Consider the following 15861-nt stretch of genomic DNA (forward strand, 5'->3'; position numbering starts at 1 on the left):
TCAATCTCATCAGGAGTGTTCTTTGGCTGCAAAATATGTTCAGTGCCTAGAACTTACACAGTGAAAATTCTAAGGAAGCCTTGCATCTTTTCTGGGGATAGTCAAAATGTGGTAGGTCTTAATAATATTAATTTGGATTAATACAGAAAGGAATTGGGGCCCTGTTGCCTTGAAATTTGGATATTGCCATCATGCTACAAGATGTTATTTTTAGATCTCGGTGATTACCAATGTTTTTCAACACTGGTTGAAAGGCAGACAAGGACTGAGCAACCTCTACAAGGATGAAGTCATGAAGCAATTATAAAAATTGGAAATTTGAGAACATACCTGGAGGAACTCTCATAGTGAGTGTCTTTCTCTGCTTAGTCTTTTCACTGGATTTGGTAGTTGGTATCATCCAAGGCTTTTTTGACCTTCCTAGATCATCTTTATGAATTTTGCCTCAGTCTTCAGGGGAGCTTCCATGTTAGTACCAATATCATGCTGATGTCTCTACCTACTGACTACATATGAAATAACCAGATAAGAGAGGACAAGAGGAGGAGGAAATTCTGATAAGAGAGAGAGGAGAGAGTTCCCTAAACCACTATCCAATTTTGTACACATATATAGACCCCCCCAAATGGTGTTAACAACTACTTACCCAATTTATGAGGTGGATGAGAAAATGCAAATCATGTAGAACATGTAATTTATGGCTAAAACATCCTTGTGTTATTGGGACATTTTATTCAGATGGCTCAGATAAAAGATAATGTGAATAAGTTTTGATCTATAAAATCGTAAGACCTTTTATGATTTCAGAGATATAAGAGGTCAAAGTGGGCTCAAGGAGTCCGGCAGGCTTTCTGATGGAGATGAGACTCTGAATTATAGAGACTACTACTACTTCTCGCAATAATAATATCCAAACTTTGTTGAGTGCTTATTATGTGCCAAACAGAGTTTAACTGCTTTATATGTGCTCCCTTACTAAATCCTCACAAAACCCTATGAGGTGAGTAATAGCATCATTCCCATTTTTTAGATGAGGAAACCATGGCACAGAATCAAGGTCACACAGCTGGAAATCAATGGGACTGGGATTTGAACCTTAGCAATCTGTCCTCAGGCCCAGAATCTTTGTAGTCAGAAAGGGCTTTTTGAGAGAATTCTGATCAGAGGCATGAAAGAGAGGGACAGTTAAAGCATAAGGAAGCATAAAAATCTCTGGTTCCACGATGACATCAAACTGGCATGAATTACAAACATAGTTTGCCCTTAAATTTCTTATACTGCATTTTTCTTCTTGATTTTCACTGAAAGGAGACAACTGGTGCTCTCTTCTATCTTGGTAACAGGCCATGTTTTTCTCAGTAGGGTCAGAATATTCAGGATAGAGAGTAATTAGAGATCACAGACTCACAGATGACAACCTCAGTTGGTATAGCAGTAATTTGTGCTCTTCAAAGCACTATATCAGAGATATAGAACAGTGATTCTCAACCAGGGTGATTTTGTCTCCCAGGAGACATGTTTGGTTGTCACACTGAGGGGAGGGTACTACTGCATCTAGTTGGTAGAGACCAGGGATACTACTAAACATTATACAGTATGCATGACAGCCTCCCACAACCAAGAATTATTTGGCCCCAAATGTCAAGTACCAAGATTGAGGAGCTCTGATCTACGTAGTGCTATGAACATAGTGTTCTCAGGAACTAACATGTGTGCATGATTCCACCTCCCCACATCTCAGTCAGCGCCAAGGAGAATAGTAAATCACCTATTCCTAGTAGCAAAGCTCCCAAGGCATTCAAGCACAAAATATCTAGTCCTTTGGGACACGTATATGCATGTATAAGCTGTGGTCTCCATAACAAGTAGAAGAAACCAGAAATAGGCCAGGCACAGTGGCTCACACCTGTAATCCCAGCACTCTGAGAGGCTGAGGCGGGCAGATCACTTGAAGTCAAGAGTTTGAAACCAGCCTGGCCAATATGGTGAAACCCTATCTACTAAAAATACAAAAATTAGCCAGGCATGGTGGCGCACACCTGTAATCCTAGCTACTCGGGAGGCTGAGGCACGAGAATAGCTTTGAACCTGGGAGGCGGAGGTTGCAGTGAGCTGAGATTGCACCACTGCACTCCAGCCTGGGTGACAGAGTGAGACTCCATCTCAAAAAAAAAAAAAAGAAAAGAAATCAGAAATAAATAAATAAAACATAAAATATCAGTCCAGGTAGTTAGCTCTGACTAGAACAACACAGTGGGGATAACTAAAACTTCAAGTACTTACTATGTCTAGGGCACAAATGTACCTTACCTCACTGAGTGCTCACAACCACCTTATAGGAAGTTATTTTTCAAATCCTCAGCAAAGTTAGTAACTAGCTCTGTGTCATCCAGTAAGAGAACTGGGGTTTAATCTGTCAGTGTGTTTCCGATTGCAACCCCTGCCTCTTTCTATGGGATGCGGTAAAGGTTCAGAAGAACTAGTAAGGTTATTAAAGAAGAAAATAATTATCATTTTAAAAAATAGATGAAAATGATAGAGTACTTTTGCCTTGAAATTTGTTGACGTCAACACACAGGAGATATTGCCCAGATAGCTGTTTCTCACAAGAAAAGAACAGGAGGAAATGTACTGAAAGAACACAGTGAAACCTCATGTTTAGTCTTCAGGGAGAATCACTTCACAGTTTGAAACATTGACGCAGACTATTGAAGAATGTTGTGTAATCTGCGTCACTGGAGGGTTTGTAGAATAGATGCTCTGCTGGGGAGGGTTTGAGTTTGGCCCTGACCAAGGGCAAGGACATGGGCTGCCAGGACTCCACTCAACTGCTTCTCTGGGGATAATCCCTGACCACAGCCCAGTGTGGCCTGTTCCCCCGCCCCTCCACCATGCCCACTCCCACTTTGTGAGCAACTCAGTTCAGTAGGCAGTCTAGCCCACCTTGCATTCCATCTCCAACAGTCTGATCTGGTAGGTCCTCTCTCTTTTCATTCCCAACCCTCCCAGGACTCCAATCTCTCCAAGCCCTTTATAATGTTAGTTTTGAATTGTTAGATCAAATTGGTAGATACATGGGTATTCATAGTACTATTCATCCAACTTCTCTTTATGTATGACAACTTTTATAATGAAAAATAGTAGGGGGTTCACAGGGGTTGAGAAAAGATTGTGTGGGGGCTGGTTACCATTTAAAGACTTTGGCTTCTACCCTGGGAGAGATGAGGAGATACGGAGAAGTTTGAGTAAAGGAATGATATGATCTGCTTTTCTGTTTTAACATGATATGTCAGGGCTTTCTTTCTCTACTTAAACCTGGCTCAATACCGGGAGGATAAGGAGTGTTGTAGTTCTAGACATAGTTTTGCCAGAGGCTCTGAAATATGCCCTGCGTTACTCACAAGAAAAGCATAAATAGCCGGGCACTGTGGCTCATGCCTGTAATCCCAGCACTTTGGCAGGCTGAGGCAGGTGGATCACCTGAGGTCAGGAGTTCAAGACCAGCCTGGCCAACATGGTGAAACCCCATCTCTACTAAAAATACAAAAATTAGCCGGGCATAGTGTCATGTGCCTGTAATCCCAGCTACTCAGGAGGCTGAGGCAAGAGAATCACTTGAACCCGGGAAGCGGGTGCAATGAGCTGAGATTGCACCATTGCACTCTAGCCTGGGCAACCAGAGCAAAACTCTGACTCAAATTTTTAAAAAATGAAAGAAAAGAAAAAAAGAAAAGAAAAGCATAAACAACAAATGGCTTAAATCAAGGTATAGCACAGGAGTAGCCAACAATTGACCAGAGTGCTACGTAAATGCTAAAGCACAACTATAATCCTCATTTTAAAATGTCCAGTTGTGAAATACACCCAAATTGTCTAAGATTCTGATTTCCCTCTATGCCATTGCCCATGGTTCTGTGTTTGGTTTGGATCAATACTCACTCTGGCGACCACACTGCACATTATTCAGCCATAAGTTTTGCAGACGTTCCAATCCCAGTTCTTATTCTCCATTGAATATACACCTGTTATGGTGAAGATGATATCTTCAAGTTATTCCAGGAAGAGGAGTTGATGACTGCCTTAGTCCATTTTGTATGTCTATAAAGGAATACCTGAGGTGGGGTAATTTATAAAGAAAAGAGGCTTTGTTGGCTCATGGTTCTGCAGACTGTGCAAGCATGGCAACAGCATCTGCTTCTGGCCAGGATCTCAGGAAGTAAAAGCTTTTTGGATCCCGACCCAAATGGTGGAAGGGGAAGGGTGAGCAGGAGAGTCACATGGCAAGAGAGGGAGCAAGAAAGAGGAGGAGGAGAGTTGCCAGGCTCTTTTTAATAACCAGATCTTGCATGAACTCATTACCGTGCGGGAAGGCACCAAGCCATTCATGAGGGATCTGACCCCATGACCCAAACAGCTCCTACTAAGTCCTAATTCCAACACTGAGGATCATATTTCAACATGATATTTGGAAGGGACAAGCATCCAAATCATGTCAATGACAAAGTATTTTTTAAATGGGCATAAGGAAAAATAGAACAATCACAATTTCAAATAGGAACAAAAACAATCTATCACTACGAATCTTATAACACAACCTGTGAACATTTTTAAATGCTGTGTGATTTCAGGCAACATATTTAAATTCGCTTAGCCTCTGTTTCTTCTTTTGTTGAATGCAATTAGTAATACTTGCCTTATCCCTTTGGATGGATCCATCCAAAGGGATAGGCAAGTATTACTAATTGTAGTGAGTTAAATGAAATAATGAAAAACAGTAAGAATTAATGAATAAAATAAGACCTATGAACACAATTTTTATGTTATTTATACAAAGTAATATTGAAACTACCCGAGTCCACAAACTACAGGAAAAAAAAAGATTTATTTAGGAAAAATATTTTATTTTATATATAAATATTCATATCCTCAGTGACTCAACCTTGGACGTTAGATAACCTATCCTTCTGGGAAGACACATAGATCTCACAGGAAGGTGGTAGAAGGCAATAAGTAGATATATTAGGTATCTATTTGAATTCTTAGCACAAAGATAAAAAGAACTGTGAAACTATGAAAAAAAACTGCCAAGTACATTGATTTCTAACCCTCCACAACACCCTCAACTTCCCACCTCTCTCCCCACAAAAGGACTCTAGCATAATCCTTGGGGAGGTTTTGTAAATTGTGTTTTGTTTACTGATCTATTGAAATGTGCTGTGTCAAAGCAATGTGTTCAAAACTGTAACCTGAGGCTTTCTGCAATCATTGCACTACTAAAATGAACCTTGGTATTCCCCCTTTATAGCTGTGCAGATGATAATCTAGCAAATAAATATAATATGTGATGGGAATTTAATAAGGGCCTTGATCGCTCTTGCAATGACGGCAGAGATATTAACTTTGGCAAACCTCTACCACTTTTGAGCAAGCAGATTTTACTTCTTACATTCATTGGTTTAAATTTTCTTTAGCTCTCACAAGAGCACATTATGTCACCTGGAATTGTCCCAGATGAAAGCCAAAAGGCTTATCAGAGCAATAGATTGTTCCCCTGCTGGCTTATGGCTCTGTCTTCTCAAGGACCTTTGAGTTCTTGCTTGCAGGAGCCCCAAGCAATGAAGAAATAGAACAGGTGACTCATCCCCCACATACCTGGCAGATAAGTCAGAGGCACCAATCCTCAGTATAAGAGAGTCTAAGTAGCATTAGAATTTGACCAATCCACAAAGATTTACCATATTGACTAGTTAATTTAACAAAATAGCTTTTCCATCTATCAGATAAACTTTTTTTTAACTGAATTGATTGGGAAGCCAGTTGATTGAATAAATGTCAACTGGTACAATGATAGTCATGGTCAGAAAAAAAAAGTAATCATTTTAAAATATGGTCATCATTACCTGATTGGATGGAGGTTAATACTGGTATAATTAGCTTTTCAATCTCTCTCGCACGTGCTCTCTCTCTCTCTCTCTGCAGTTTGTTTTTTTGCAACTATACTAGTAGAGTTTTTCAGTGTCTTGTTTAATTTCTTTGTGTTGAAAATTCAAATAGATAGATACATTATCTACACTCCCTAGCAGAGTAGATCAATGTGTGGTTGCATTTTTCCAGATGGATAGATTATCCTACTTCTAAATATTTAGTCATCACAGGAACAATTATATATTCATATAGCAAAGTATTTCCCTTAAGTAAACCCTTTCCTTACTTCTTTATGGCCTCAGGTTGAATACTTTCAATAACAATTTTAATAAAGAAAAATTTCACTTACAGACCACATTTTCTTTACTAATTTTATGGTTTAATATTATTGCATTCTATTCTCCCAATAACTCTTTGGGCATATAGAACAACTATTAGTTCCTTTCTAAAGATAGTCTATTGATATCAAATGGGAACTAGTTCCGTTTCACTGGATTGCCTCCTCTCCACTTTTATGAAACCTTGCTCACCTGGGGCCACTCAGTTAGTAAATAGTAGTGTTAGGATTAGAATTCAGGCAGTGCAAGGTAGTGCTGTACATATGCTGTATACTCATCTACTCCCAGTGGGATCTGGGATAGCATCCTATCACCAAACACTTGAATATTTCTGCATTCAATAATATGATGGTCTCATTTAGTACAATAAATAAAGACCATTACACATAATAAACAAAGATGATAAAGAGCATTATGTCTGCTCAGGTCAAGTGTTGCCACCAAATAGTTTTTAGAGGTTTTTGGATTTTAGAGTTGCATATAAGGGATTGTGGATATGTTTTCCTCTGGTCTTCATGCTCTTTTTCACTATGTGAAGCCACCAGTCATTTAATATTCAAATAACTACCTACATGCTTTTTTTCTCTTACTTCAAAGCTTCTCTGGATAGCAATCAAGCTATTGGTAGTCAGCAGACAGAACCATTAACCCCAAATATTTTTTTATTGTCTTCATTATGCACAAAATGCAATTCTGTTCTTTCTTTCACTACTGAGAGCTCAACTACACTTTACACAATGTTACTCATAATTTTTCACCTGTTTCTTTCTTTCTCTTTCAACTTTTTCCCTAGCTTCTTTAGAAATGGTCCGAGAGACTGAAGAAGAAGTAAAAGGATGAGGTCATATCCCCGAAGCCAAAAAGGCAGATTCTGTCAAAGAGAGTGACAGGGCGCCCTACACTGTAAAATGCTTCAAAGAGATTTAGGAGATAAGGACCAAAAAGCTGTGACCTTGACAACCAGAAATTTACAGTGACCTTTGAGGAAACAGTTTTCTCAAGGTGTGGAAATGGAAGTCAGAATGCAAAGAGTTGAGGAGCAAGTGGATGGTGGTGAAGCCAATAGCAAATGTAGACCTATTTTTTAATTAACCAGGGTCAATGTCCTTTAAAAGTCTTTAGAATGCCTATAAGTTTCCTTTACTAGTTCCATGTACTTTCTTGTTTTCCCATAAAAATCTGGATTCTTGGCAGAAGAGTATGAAAAAAATTAAAAATGCTGCTTTTCCTTAAGCACTGACAAAATACAATAAAAGCTGATTCTTATTAAATTGTGTTCTCTTCTGCTTGTTTTCATTATGCTGGCATTATAACAGTTTGCATTCTAATATTTTATGTATAGATGTGCAAAATTTCAGATGTATTGTGAGATAATATGCTACTGTGATTTGGCCTGATGGCTGTATCAGCATAAATCTATTTATATAGGGAAATATCTTTCCTAAATTCCAAAGGATTGACCAGCAAACTAATAGCTTGAAGTATACAAAATTGCCATTTTGTGGGTCAAAATGATTACATAGCAGTAACTTTACATGGTTCTACCTCACAAGTTTTCAAATGCAACCTTGATACAAACTGAATATTGCCAAATACTTCATAAATCATTAAATGTGGCAGGCTATGAGCCAATGGCTTAGGATGACAAATGGAGTCCAGGGGACTCCAAGAACCATTAAGACATGAATCTTAATTAAACTTTTGCTAAATTTTGCAAATAAGGGCCACCTGTTCACTGTAGCAAGGCACTGGACAGTGGCACCTTCCAGGCTTGCTTGCCTGTGGTGACTAGTGGTCGGTCACCTCTGCTTTATACCATGCCCAAGAGTTCTTGTTCCACCCTTTTCAAAGGTCTTGGGTATGACCTAGCTCTGTTGTTCTGGGATCCTACTGCCAGATTGGGTCACAAGACATCAGACAGTTGAAAAACGTACCTTCTCTGGATCTGATTAAATGTCTTCTTTCATCCAACACCCCACACACATATTTACTTTATGTATTCACCAGTTTTCAAAAAATATAAGTGACATCAAGGGGTAATTATGGAAAAATTACATCTAGAGACACAATTGTCATTTTTTTATTGGCCAAACTCTCCCCTACTGGCCAGTACCACTATAAAGACTTGCACCAACTACTTGCATCCCCCTACTGGCCCTACTGTGTTATAATAATTTTTTAAAGATGAATGTCGTGTATTATAAATTGGCTCTTATTCTGTGCCCAGAATAAAAGTCCTTTTAGAACAATGTTATGAAAATAAAGAGCAGAATGACTCAATAAATAACAGCTAAAAATTATTCATTCGTTCAAGCCAAAATTTTTTTAAAATAATGATATTCTTAGTAATCAACTTAATTTTATCATAATTAATGAATTGGTCCCTTATAGGACATTCTTTCTCTATTTATATTATCTGAATCTAGCATGGTGTCTTCAGTAAAGTGGTGGGACATTCAATACATTTTTAAGGAAGGGAAGAAGGAAGGAAAGAAAACGTGCATTTGCTTATGTAATTGAGGTAACTAAACTTGAGAATATTTTATACAGGAAAATAAGATGTAAAATGGGAAACAAAATATTATGTTAAGGGACCCCATGAATTGAAATAAGGACTGAGAATTTGGACTTTGTGTTTCTTTTTGCTCTTTGGTTTTTAATCTGTGTCCTTTCCTATTCCCTATTTCTCATCCAGGAATGATGATAAATGTGCATAATCTGTGTAGTGGTACTCGTATCTGGAATCTGATCATTATCATTCTATATGCAATAACTTGCTCAATTCTTTTATATTATATTTTCTAATGGTTAGTTCTTGTGAAAAACATAGATGATGAAACTACACCAAAAAAAGTTATCTGCATTTACATTTCTTCTGTGAAGCAAGTCCAGGTATCACCATCCCAGTGCATTTTCTTTCTGTAGTGAATTGATTTTCAGACATTTCTGTCCTTCCAGTTTCATCAAGTAGTTTTTGCTAGGAACTTGGAAACTGGAATGACAGCTATATTTCCACTTCCTTTACAACATTTTGTTTCCAGTACATATCACCTCACAATGTGTTCCCTCATGGCACATTACAGGATCAGTAAATTAAAAGTGAGAGGTGTGGTTGATGATTGACTGCTCTCTAATTACCCAGAGTGTTTGTCAAAGGCAGTAGGCAGGAGATATAAGCTCTATTTTGCTGTTACATTGATTGTCAAGGTTACAGAACGTCTCTGCTAGCATAGAAAACTTCTCCAATAAGGATACTTAGTGGAACAGACCTTCCCCCAGTGGAATAAATTCCCTCCCCACCAGAATAACAGTGAAGAAAATGGTCTCATGATCAAAATGGGTTTGTCTCATGCCTTCAAAATAAGAAACATCTAGAATCAGTGTTTCTCAATCTTCTTTTTGTTATTGTGGCCTTTTAGACCTTTTTCTTAATGGTTATCCCATGAAATTTTAATATCTTAGATATACTGTTTACCTGCTTACATACTGTGATCATTTGGAGGACTACTGATATCATCTGGACCTGTGTCCTCATCAAATTTCATATTGAATTGTAGTCTCCAATGTTGGAGGTGAAGCCTAGTGGGAGGTGCTTGGAACATCAGAGTGGATATCTCATGAATCATTTAGCACCATTCTCTTGGTCCTGTTCTCATGATAGTGAGTTAGCATGAGATCTGATTGTTTAAAAGTGTGCAACACCTCCCCACTTGGTTTCTCTTTCTCCTGCTCCTGCCATTTGAGACACCTGGCTCCCCCTTTGCCTTCTACCATGATTGGAAGCTTCCTGAGGCCTCCCCAGAAGCAGAAGTGGCTATACTTCCTTTACAGCCTGCAGAGTTGTAAGCCAATTAAGCCTCTTTTCTTTACAAATTACCCAGTCTCAGGTATTTCTTTACAGCATTGCGGGAATGAATGAATATAACTGCAAACCACTGTAATATCTCAAATTTTTTCTCCCGGCCAAGAACAATTTACACCCTGTTGAGAATGCATATCTTGGATTATGCTTCCTAGCACACACTGATTGAATTCAGCTGATGTTTCACCAGTTAAAGACTTCTCTATGCAAAGTCAAATTATTCTTCTTAAGTATACCACTCAAAAGAGCGTAAGATAGAGAATAATTATTTAGTAAGTCACATCTTGTCAAGCAACAGGTCAAATCTCATTCCTTTTCTAACAATAAGGAAGCCTACTAATATTAAATAGCATATGGTTCCCAAGTCAAAATGGTGTTCAAGTCAAAAATCTTCTACCCACATATTCAAACTCTTCCACTTACAGAGAGAGGGGCAGGCTTTGCTCCCAGAAGGGATAAAACTGTGAGCTTGCAACAGCTACCACTTCATGTGCTTGTTTATTAGCACACATTCATTGAGCTCTGACTACACAGACTTTCAGCTGCACAAGGGCATGAATTGTGTTTGGTTTTGGTCAACATTGTAGGATAAAGGAAAGAAAGAAGGAAGGGAGAAAATAAGGAAACAGACAAGGCACTATGCTAAGTAACTTGAACACTACCTCTAAGAATATTATATTTAGTGTGAAGATACAAACATATAAACAAGTAAATAAAATGAAGTGTTATAATCATTATAAACAAAAATGTGTAGACATAAATTACAAAGCAATAGTTAATTATATCTGGTTGGAGGTCAAGGGCAAAGTGAAGTGGGTTACAAAAATGTTTATGGAGACAAGACTGCATTAGGACTTCTGTGGGCCCTAAAACACTCTTGCCTTTGTGGTCCCCTTCCTCCATAGAAAACATATTTAAAAATAATAATTATAGTTCAGTGAGATGAGTATAATTATCTGGGTGTTCTAGCAGCACATATCCTGGATGTCTGGCAAAGACTTCCTGAGATCAAAACGTTTACGTAAGATAAGAACAAGGTACAGGAGTGGCTGAGAGGTAGGGTAGAGAAAACAGCCTGTTCAAAAGCTGGGAAGTGAGAGATCTATGTATGACTGGATGGAAAAGAGAGAGAACTTGTGAGAGATGAAGATAGGGAGGGAGGTGGAGGTGGAGGGGGTGTCAAACTTTAGCAGGCCCTGTGTTAAGGGGTGTGGCTTTAGCCTAAGGATAATGATAAGCCATTTAAAAGTGTCTGTATTAGGAATTAACAGGACCAGGTTTACATTTGGGGCATTCATTCAGGCTGTATCACAGACAATGGACCGGTAGATATTCTAGGGGGACCTCTAGGCTCCCACTTCTAAGCCAATACACCCATTCCTAGCAGCTAAGAATATTGGTTATTGAAGGCTCACAGCTGAGTCCTTCGATGGGAATTGCATCCAGCCACAGTGAACTGCCTTTTTCAAGGATAGACCCTCTCCCAGAAGGCACCCACAGGCATGCCTGGCCAATGTGGAGATACAAAGACCCTGCTCCCTTAACTCAATCAGGAATAGCCCCAGCTCCTGAGCTTCCAGAAAGATTAGCTGAGGCTTCTATTGTAACCATGTTTCTGGTTGTTTCTCCCTCTGCCTAATCCTACTCTATTTGTTACCTGTTGCTGCCACAAACTTAACAGCTTAAAAAAATACACGTTTATCATCTCACAGTGTCCATGGTCAAGAGTCTGGGTACAGCCTAACTGGTTCTTCTGCTCAGGCTGCAAAGCATAGGTCAGACTGCATTCTCATCCGGAGATCTGAATGGGGGAAAATCTGCTTCCAAGCTTACTCCAGTTGTCAGAATTCATTTCCTTGTTGTAAGACTGAGGATTCCAGCTTCTTGATGGCTGTTGGTTGGAGGCTGTCCTTGGTGCCTAGAGGTCACCAGCAATTCCTAGAGCAAGCTTGTCTAACCTGTGGCCTGCGGGCTGCCTGCAGCCCAGGGCAGCTTTGAATGTAGAACAACACAGATTCGTAAACATTTTTGGCGAATTTTGTTTAGCTCATCAGGTATCGTGTTCGTGTATTTTGTGTGACCCAAGACAATTCTTCTTCTTCAAATTTGGCCCAGGGAAGCCAAAAGATTGGACACCTCTGTCCTAGAAGCTGACCACAGTTTCTTTCACATGGGCTTTCCCAACATGGCCACTTAGTGAATCAAGACAGCAAGAAGATCTCAAAAACAAATCTGCTAGCAAGACAGACTCAGATATAATATAAAGTAACTGCAAGAGTGTGACATCTCATCACCTTTATTGTATTCTATTCATTAGAAGCAAGCCACAGGTACCATACTCACTGAAGGGGAGGGGATTATATGAAGGCGTGAATACCAAGAGATGGGAATGATGGGGGCCACCTTAACATCTGTCCGCCACACTTTGCCTTCCTCACTTCTTAAAGGTGTACCTCCTGAGCACATGCCCCAATAAACCTGCTGTATGCAGCTACCTATCTTAGAGTTTGTATGCAAGGAGGCACACTGGAGGCAGGGAAGTGAGTTAGAGACTACTGCTGTAACTTTAACTATGGGTGATAGTGGTGGGAAATTGAGTAGCAAATTTTATTTTCATTAATAAATGTATAATCATTGTTCTTAGAATTTAGAATTATCATGGCCTATCTGGAAACAGAATCAACCTAAAAACTAGAAGGTGTCTTCAAACAAGGATACACATAACAAAAATAATTCATTTCTAGGGCTGTAGAGCAGACTAAAGATAACCAATAAAAACAAGACTATGTTCCACAGTGTGAAAATATATTTCAGACCGCAATCAGTCATACAATCAAAAAGAGATGATTATTACTTTATTAAGTTAGCACAGATTGGACTTTTACAAATTGTAGAAATGGTCAACAAATAGAATTATCCTATTAGGGGCTGATATTCAGAAAATATATAAGCAACTGTTGGTGTGATAACAGGATAAAATTCTACCCTGTATATCAATACTTTCATTTTTAGCCATCCATTTACAATAATTACTTCTCACTTTTGTTTACTTAGTCATATACAGAGTGATATAAGTGATCATCAAAAAGGATCCATTTTCAATGATTTCTACACCATGTTATATGTATTCTCCACTGGAAAATTTATTTTTCCTTAGGTCTTTGAAGTGTGAAAATATATATATAGTCCTGATCTTATTTCTAAAAATGCTTAAATCAATAACTACAAAAACCACATGACCACATTTATACACTATATTGTCAGAAAAATATTTTAGAATATTTTGAGTCATCAATAGCTTATGATTTCAGTGGTGTTCATGGGTATAATTGATTGCTTTTCAGTTTCAAGCACATTCAAAATTTATTACAAAAGAAGAATGGTGAAACAAAATATATGATCTGCTCTTGGTATTTCAGGATGCTCAGCAGTCACACAGAAACAAATGTTTAACTTCTTGAGGAAGCAGAACAACAGCCCTTCAGAGAGGGGTGAGCCTCTCATCCTCTGTCATGAAGGCATCATTCATGTGCCCTCCCTTCATGTCCAGGGGATCACAGGGGATGCCATTTTCAATTGTGTTCATGTTTTCACACTTATCTTCAGCGTCATCCACTTCAGATGGTTCTTTGTTCTTTCTAAAAGCACATAAAAAAGAGTGATTGGCTTCTAGAAGGACCATAAGCATGGTTGCATATGGTCTTCTGTACGAACATGGAGAACAGGAAGGGAATAGGAACCTTAGAACAATGAAATAATTAATGATATTGTGTAATTTTCAAACGAATTTCAAAGACCATAAAGAGTTGGTGAGGTGAAAAGATACTATCAAGTTGAGAAGTCTGTATAGATGACATATACATAGTGATCAAAACAAGTGGTCTTATTTAGAATACTAAAATCAATATAGATGAATATGTATATGAATGAATATGAGTGTATATGCACATATATACACAGACATTCACACACACGAATTGCATGAAGTAATGTGAAGAAAATGTATAGTAAATTCGCAAGTTTAAAATCCATCTCTAGGAGAACAACTTAATACCAATTGAATTGTTAAAAGTAATAAATTCCTCTCATGGGATTTGACAAATTAATGGTCTGAAAATGTTGAGTGAAAAACAAATAGAAATGAGCTATCACAAAGCAAATTAACATTACTTTGTAGAAAATAGGTACTATAAACTTCAGAAATTGCTGCTTGGCTCTACTCATTACAAAATAATTGTGTTAATTTGCAAGTCACAATTTTGGAACTCAGAGCACATTTTCCCTAACTACTTTACAACTTGTAGTTATAATTCCAGGTCACTCCAAAAATTCCATATGACAGGAAAAATTTTTGAGTTTCTCATAGTTTCATCCTTTGTAGACCTTGCTGACTCCAACCGAAGTAATATGCAGATCTGTAGTATTTCTTTGGAGTGTGGAAAACTGTAGACTCAAATTCAAAGGGTTTTCCTGTCTTTTGTGAAAGACTAAAACAATGAGACAATTATGCTTGATATCATGCAGTAAAAGAAAAAAGAGAGGTCGGTGCCTCTAGGCAACCAAAAGAAGTAGGGGTTTCCCTAAGGCTTATCACAGGTTGGATGCTGGAGCACCACTCCATGGTGACACCATGGAGGAATGATGTTAGGCATGAGGCTCCTGGACTTGCAAAGGATTCTCTTGTCCCACGAATTTGTGGAAATGCCAAATAGCAGAAACGAAGAGATCATCTGGCTGAGATGTTAGGCACTGCAGTGGTGACCAGGGTAAAGTCCCACCACTATGGGAGTCCCTCAGGACCTTGGTGAGTCTCTAACAGGTGAGGAGATGGTGAAGGTGCCCCAGTGATGACTGAGATGGAATTCTTATTAGTCCTGCATGAGAATGTGCTTTAAAGAAGATGGTGGAAGAAAGGGGAGAAAAGAGAAAGCCCTTTTTTTATAGAAGAATGCCAACGAATATAGAAAGAGTAATAGCAACAGAAACTCACCACTGTAATAATAATTGATTCTGATGAGGATTATCAATGGATACTAAACCATTACGTGAGGGATGGTTGGAGAACAGGATATTCACATGGTCTCAAGATATCACCCCCATAAGCAAAATATTAATTCTAAAAAGACACTTGTATTTTGCCAAAAGAGAAATCTAGTGAAAATTTCCAACAATGAAAAAAACTGACAAGTCTGTCCTGATGTCATACACTGAGTAAATCACATATATGTTTTTCCTGTGTTCCAGCCCCACCCCCTCCAATTTGTTTTGACCTAAATCTCATAATGAGGAGCCTAATCAGAAAAATCCAAATTTAAAAATGTTTTGCAAAACAGCTGATCTGGACTCAGCACAGAGTAGGCATTCAACTCTATGGGTGGATGAATCAATGAAAGTAGATTAATGGCTGACTGGCTGGATAATAAATACATGGATGGGTAGAAGATGGGTGGGTGGCTGAACAAATGATGAAGGATAGATGGACAGATGGATAAAATAATCAATGAATGTAGTTCAATTGCTGGTTGGCTAGATGATAAATTAATGGCTGGCTGACTGGATGGACGGATGGATGGATGGATGGACAGATGATAGATGGTAGATTGAACAATTAGATGTATGTATGTATGTATGGACTAACGTTGTAGGTAAAGTTACTCAGGCAGTAACCCTAGGTAGACCTTGAATGGGCTTTACCACAAGAAATAAGGAAGGAAGGAAGGAAGGAAGGAAGGAAGG

The 15861-nt window shown here is 38.5% G+C and overlaps 1 protein-coding gene across 1 annotated transcript in view; it reads right to left on the reverse strand.

Annotated features, from left to right (window-relative positions):
- Positions 1-12954: 12954 nt before the first annotated feature.
- The window catches only part of CLTRN (collectrin, amino acid transport regulator), a 38114-nt gene continuing 35207 nt past the window's right edge, over positions 12955-15861 (reverse strand). Inside the window, exon 6 of the mRNA XM_010366062.2 lies at positions 12955-13763. Coding sequence (XP_010364364.1) covers positions 13607-13763 — 157 coding nt within the window. The 3' untranslated portion in view covers positions 12955-13606. The remainder of the gene's footprint in view (positions 13764-15861) is intronic.

This window comes from Rhinopithecus roxellana, chromosome 7 (genome assembly GCF_007565055.1).
Source record: "Rhinopithecus roxellana isolate Shanxi Qingling chromosome 7, ASM756505v1, whole genome shotgun sequence".
NCBI lineage: Eukaryota > Metazoa > Chordata > Mammalia > Primates > Cercopithecidae > Rhinopithecus > Rhinopithecus roxellana.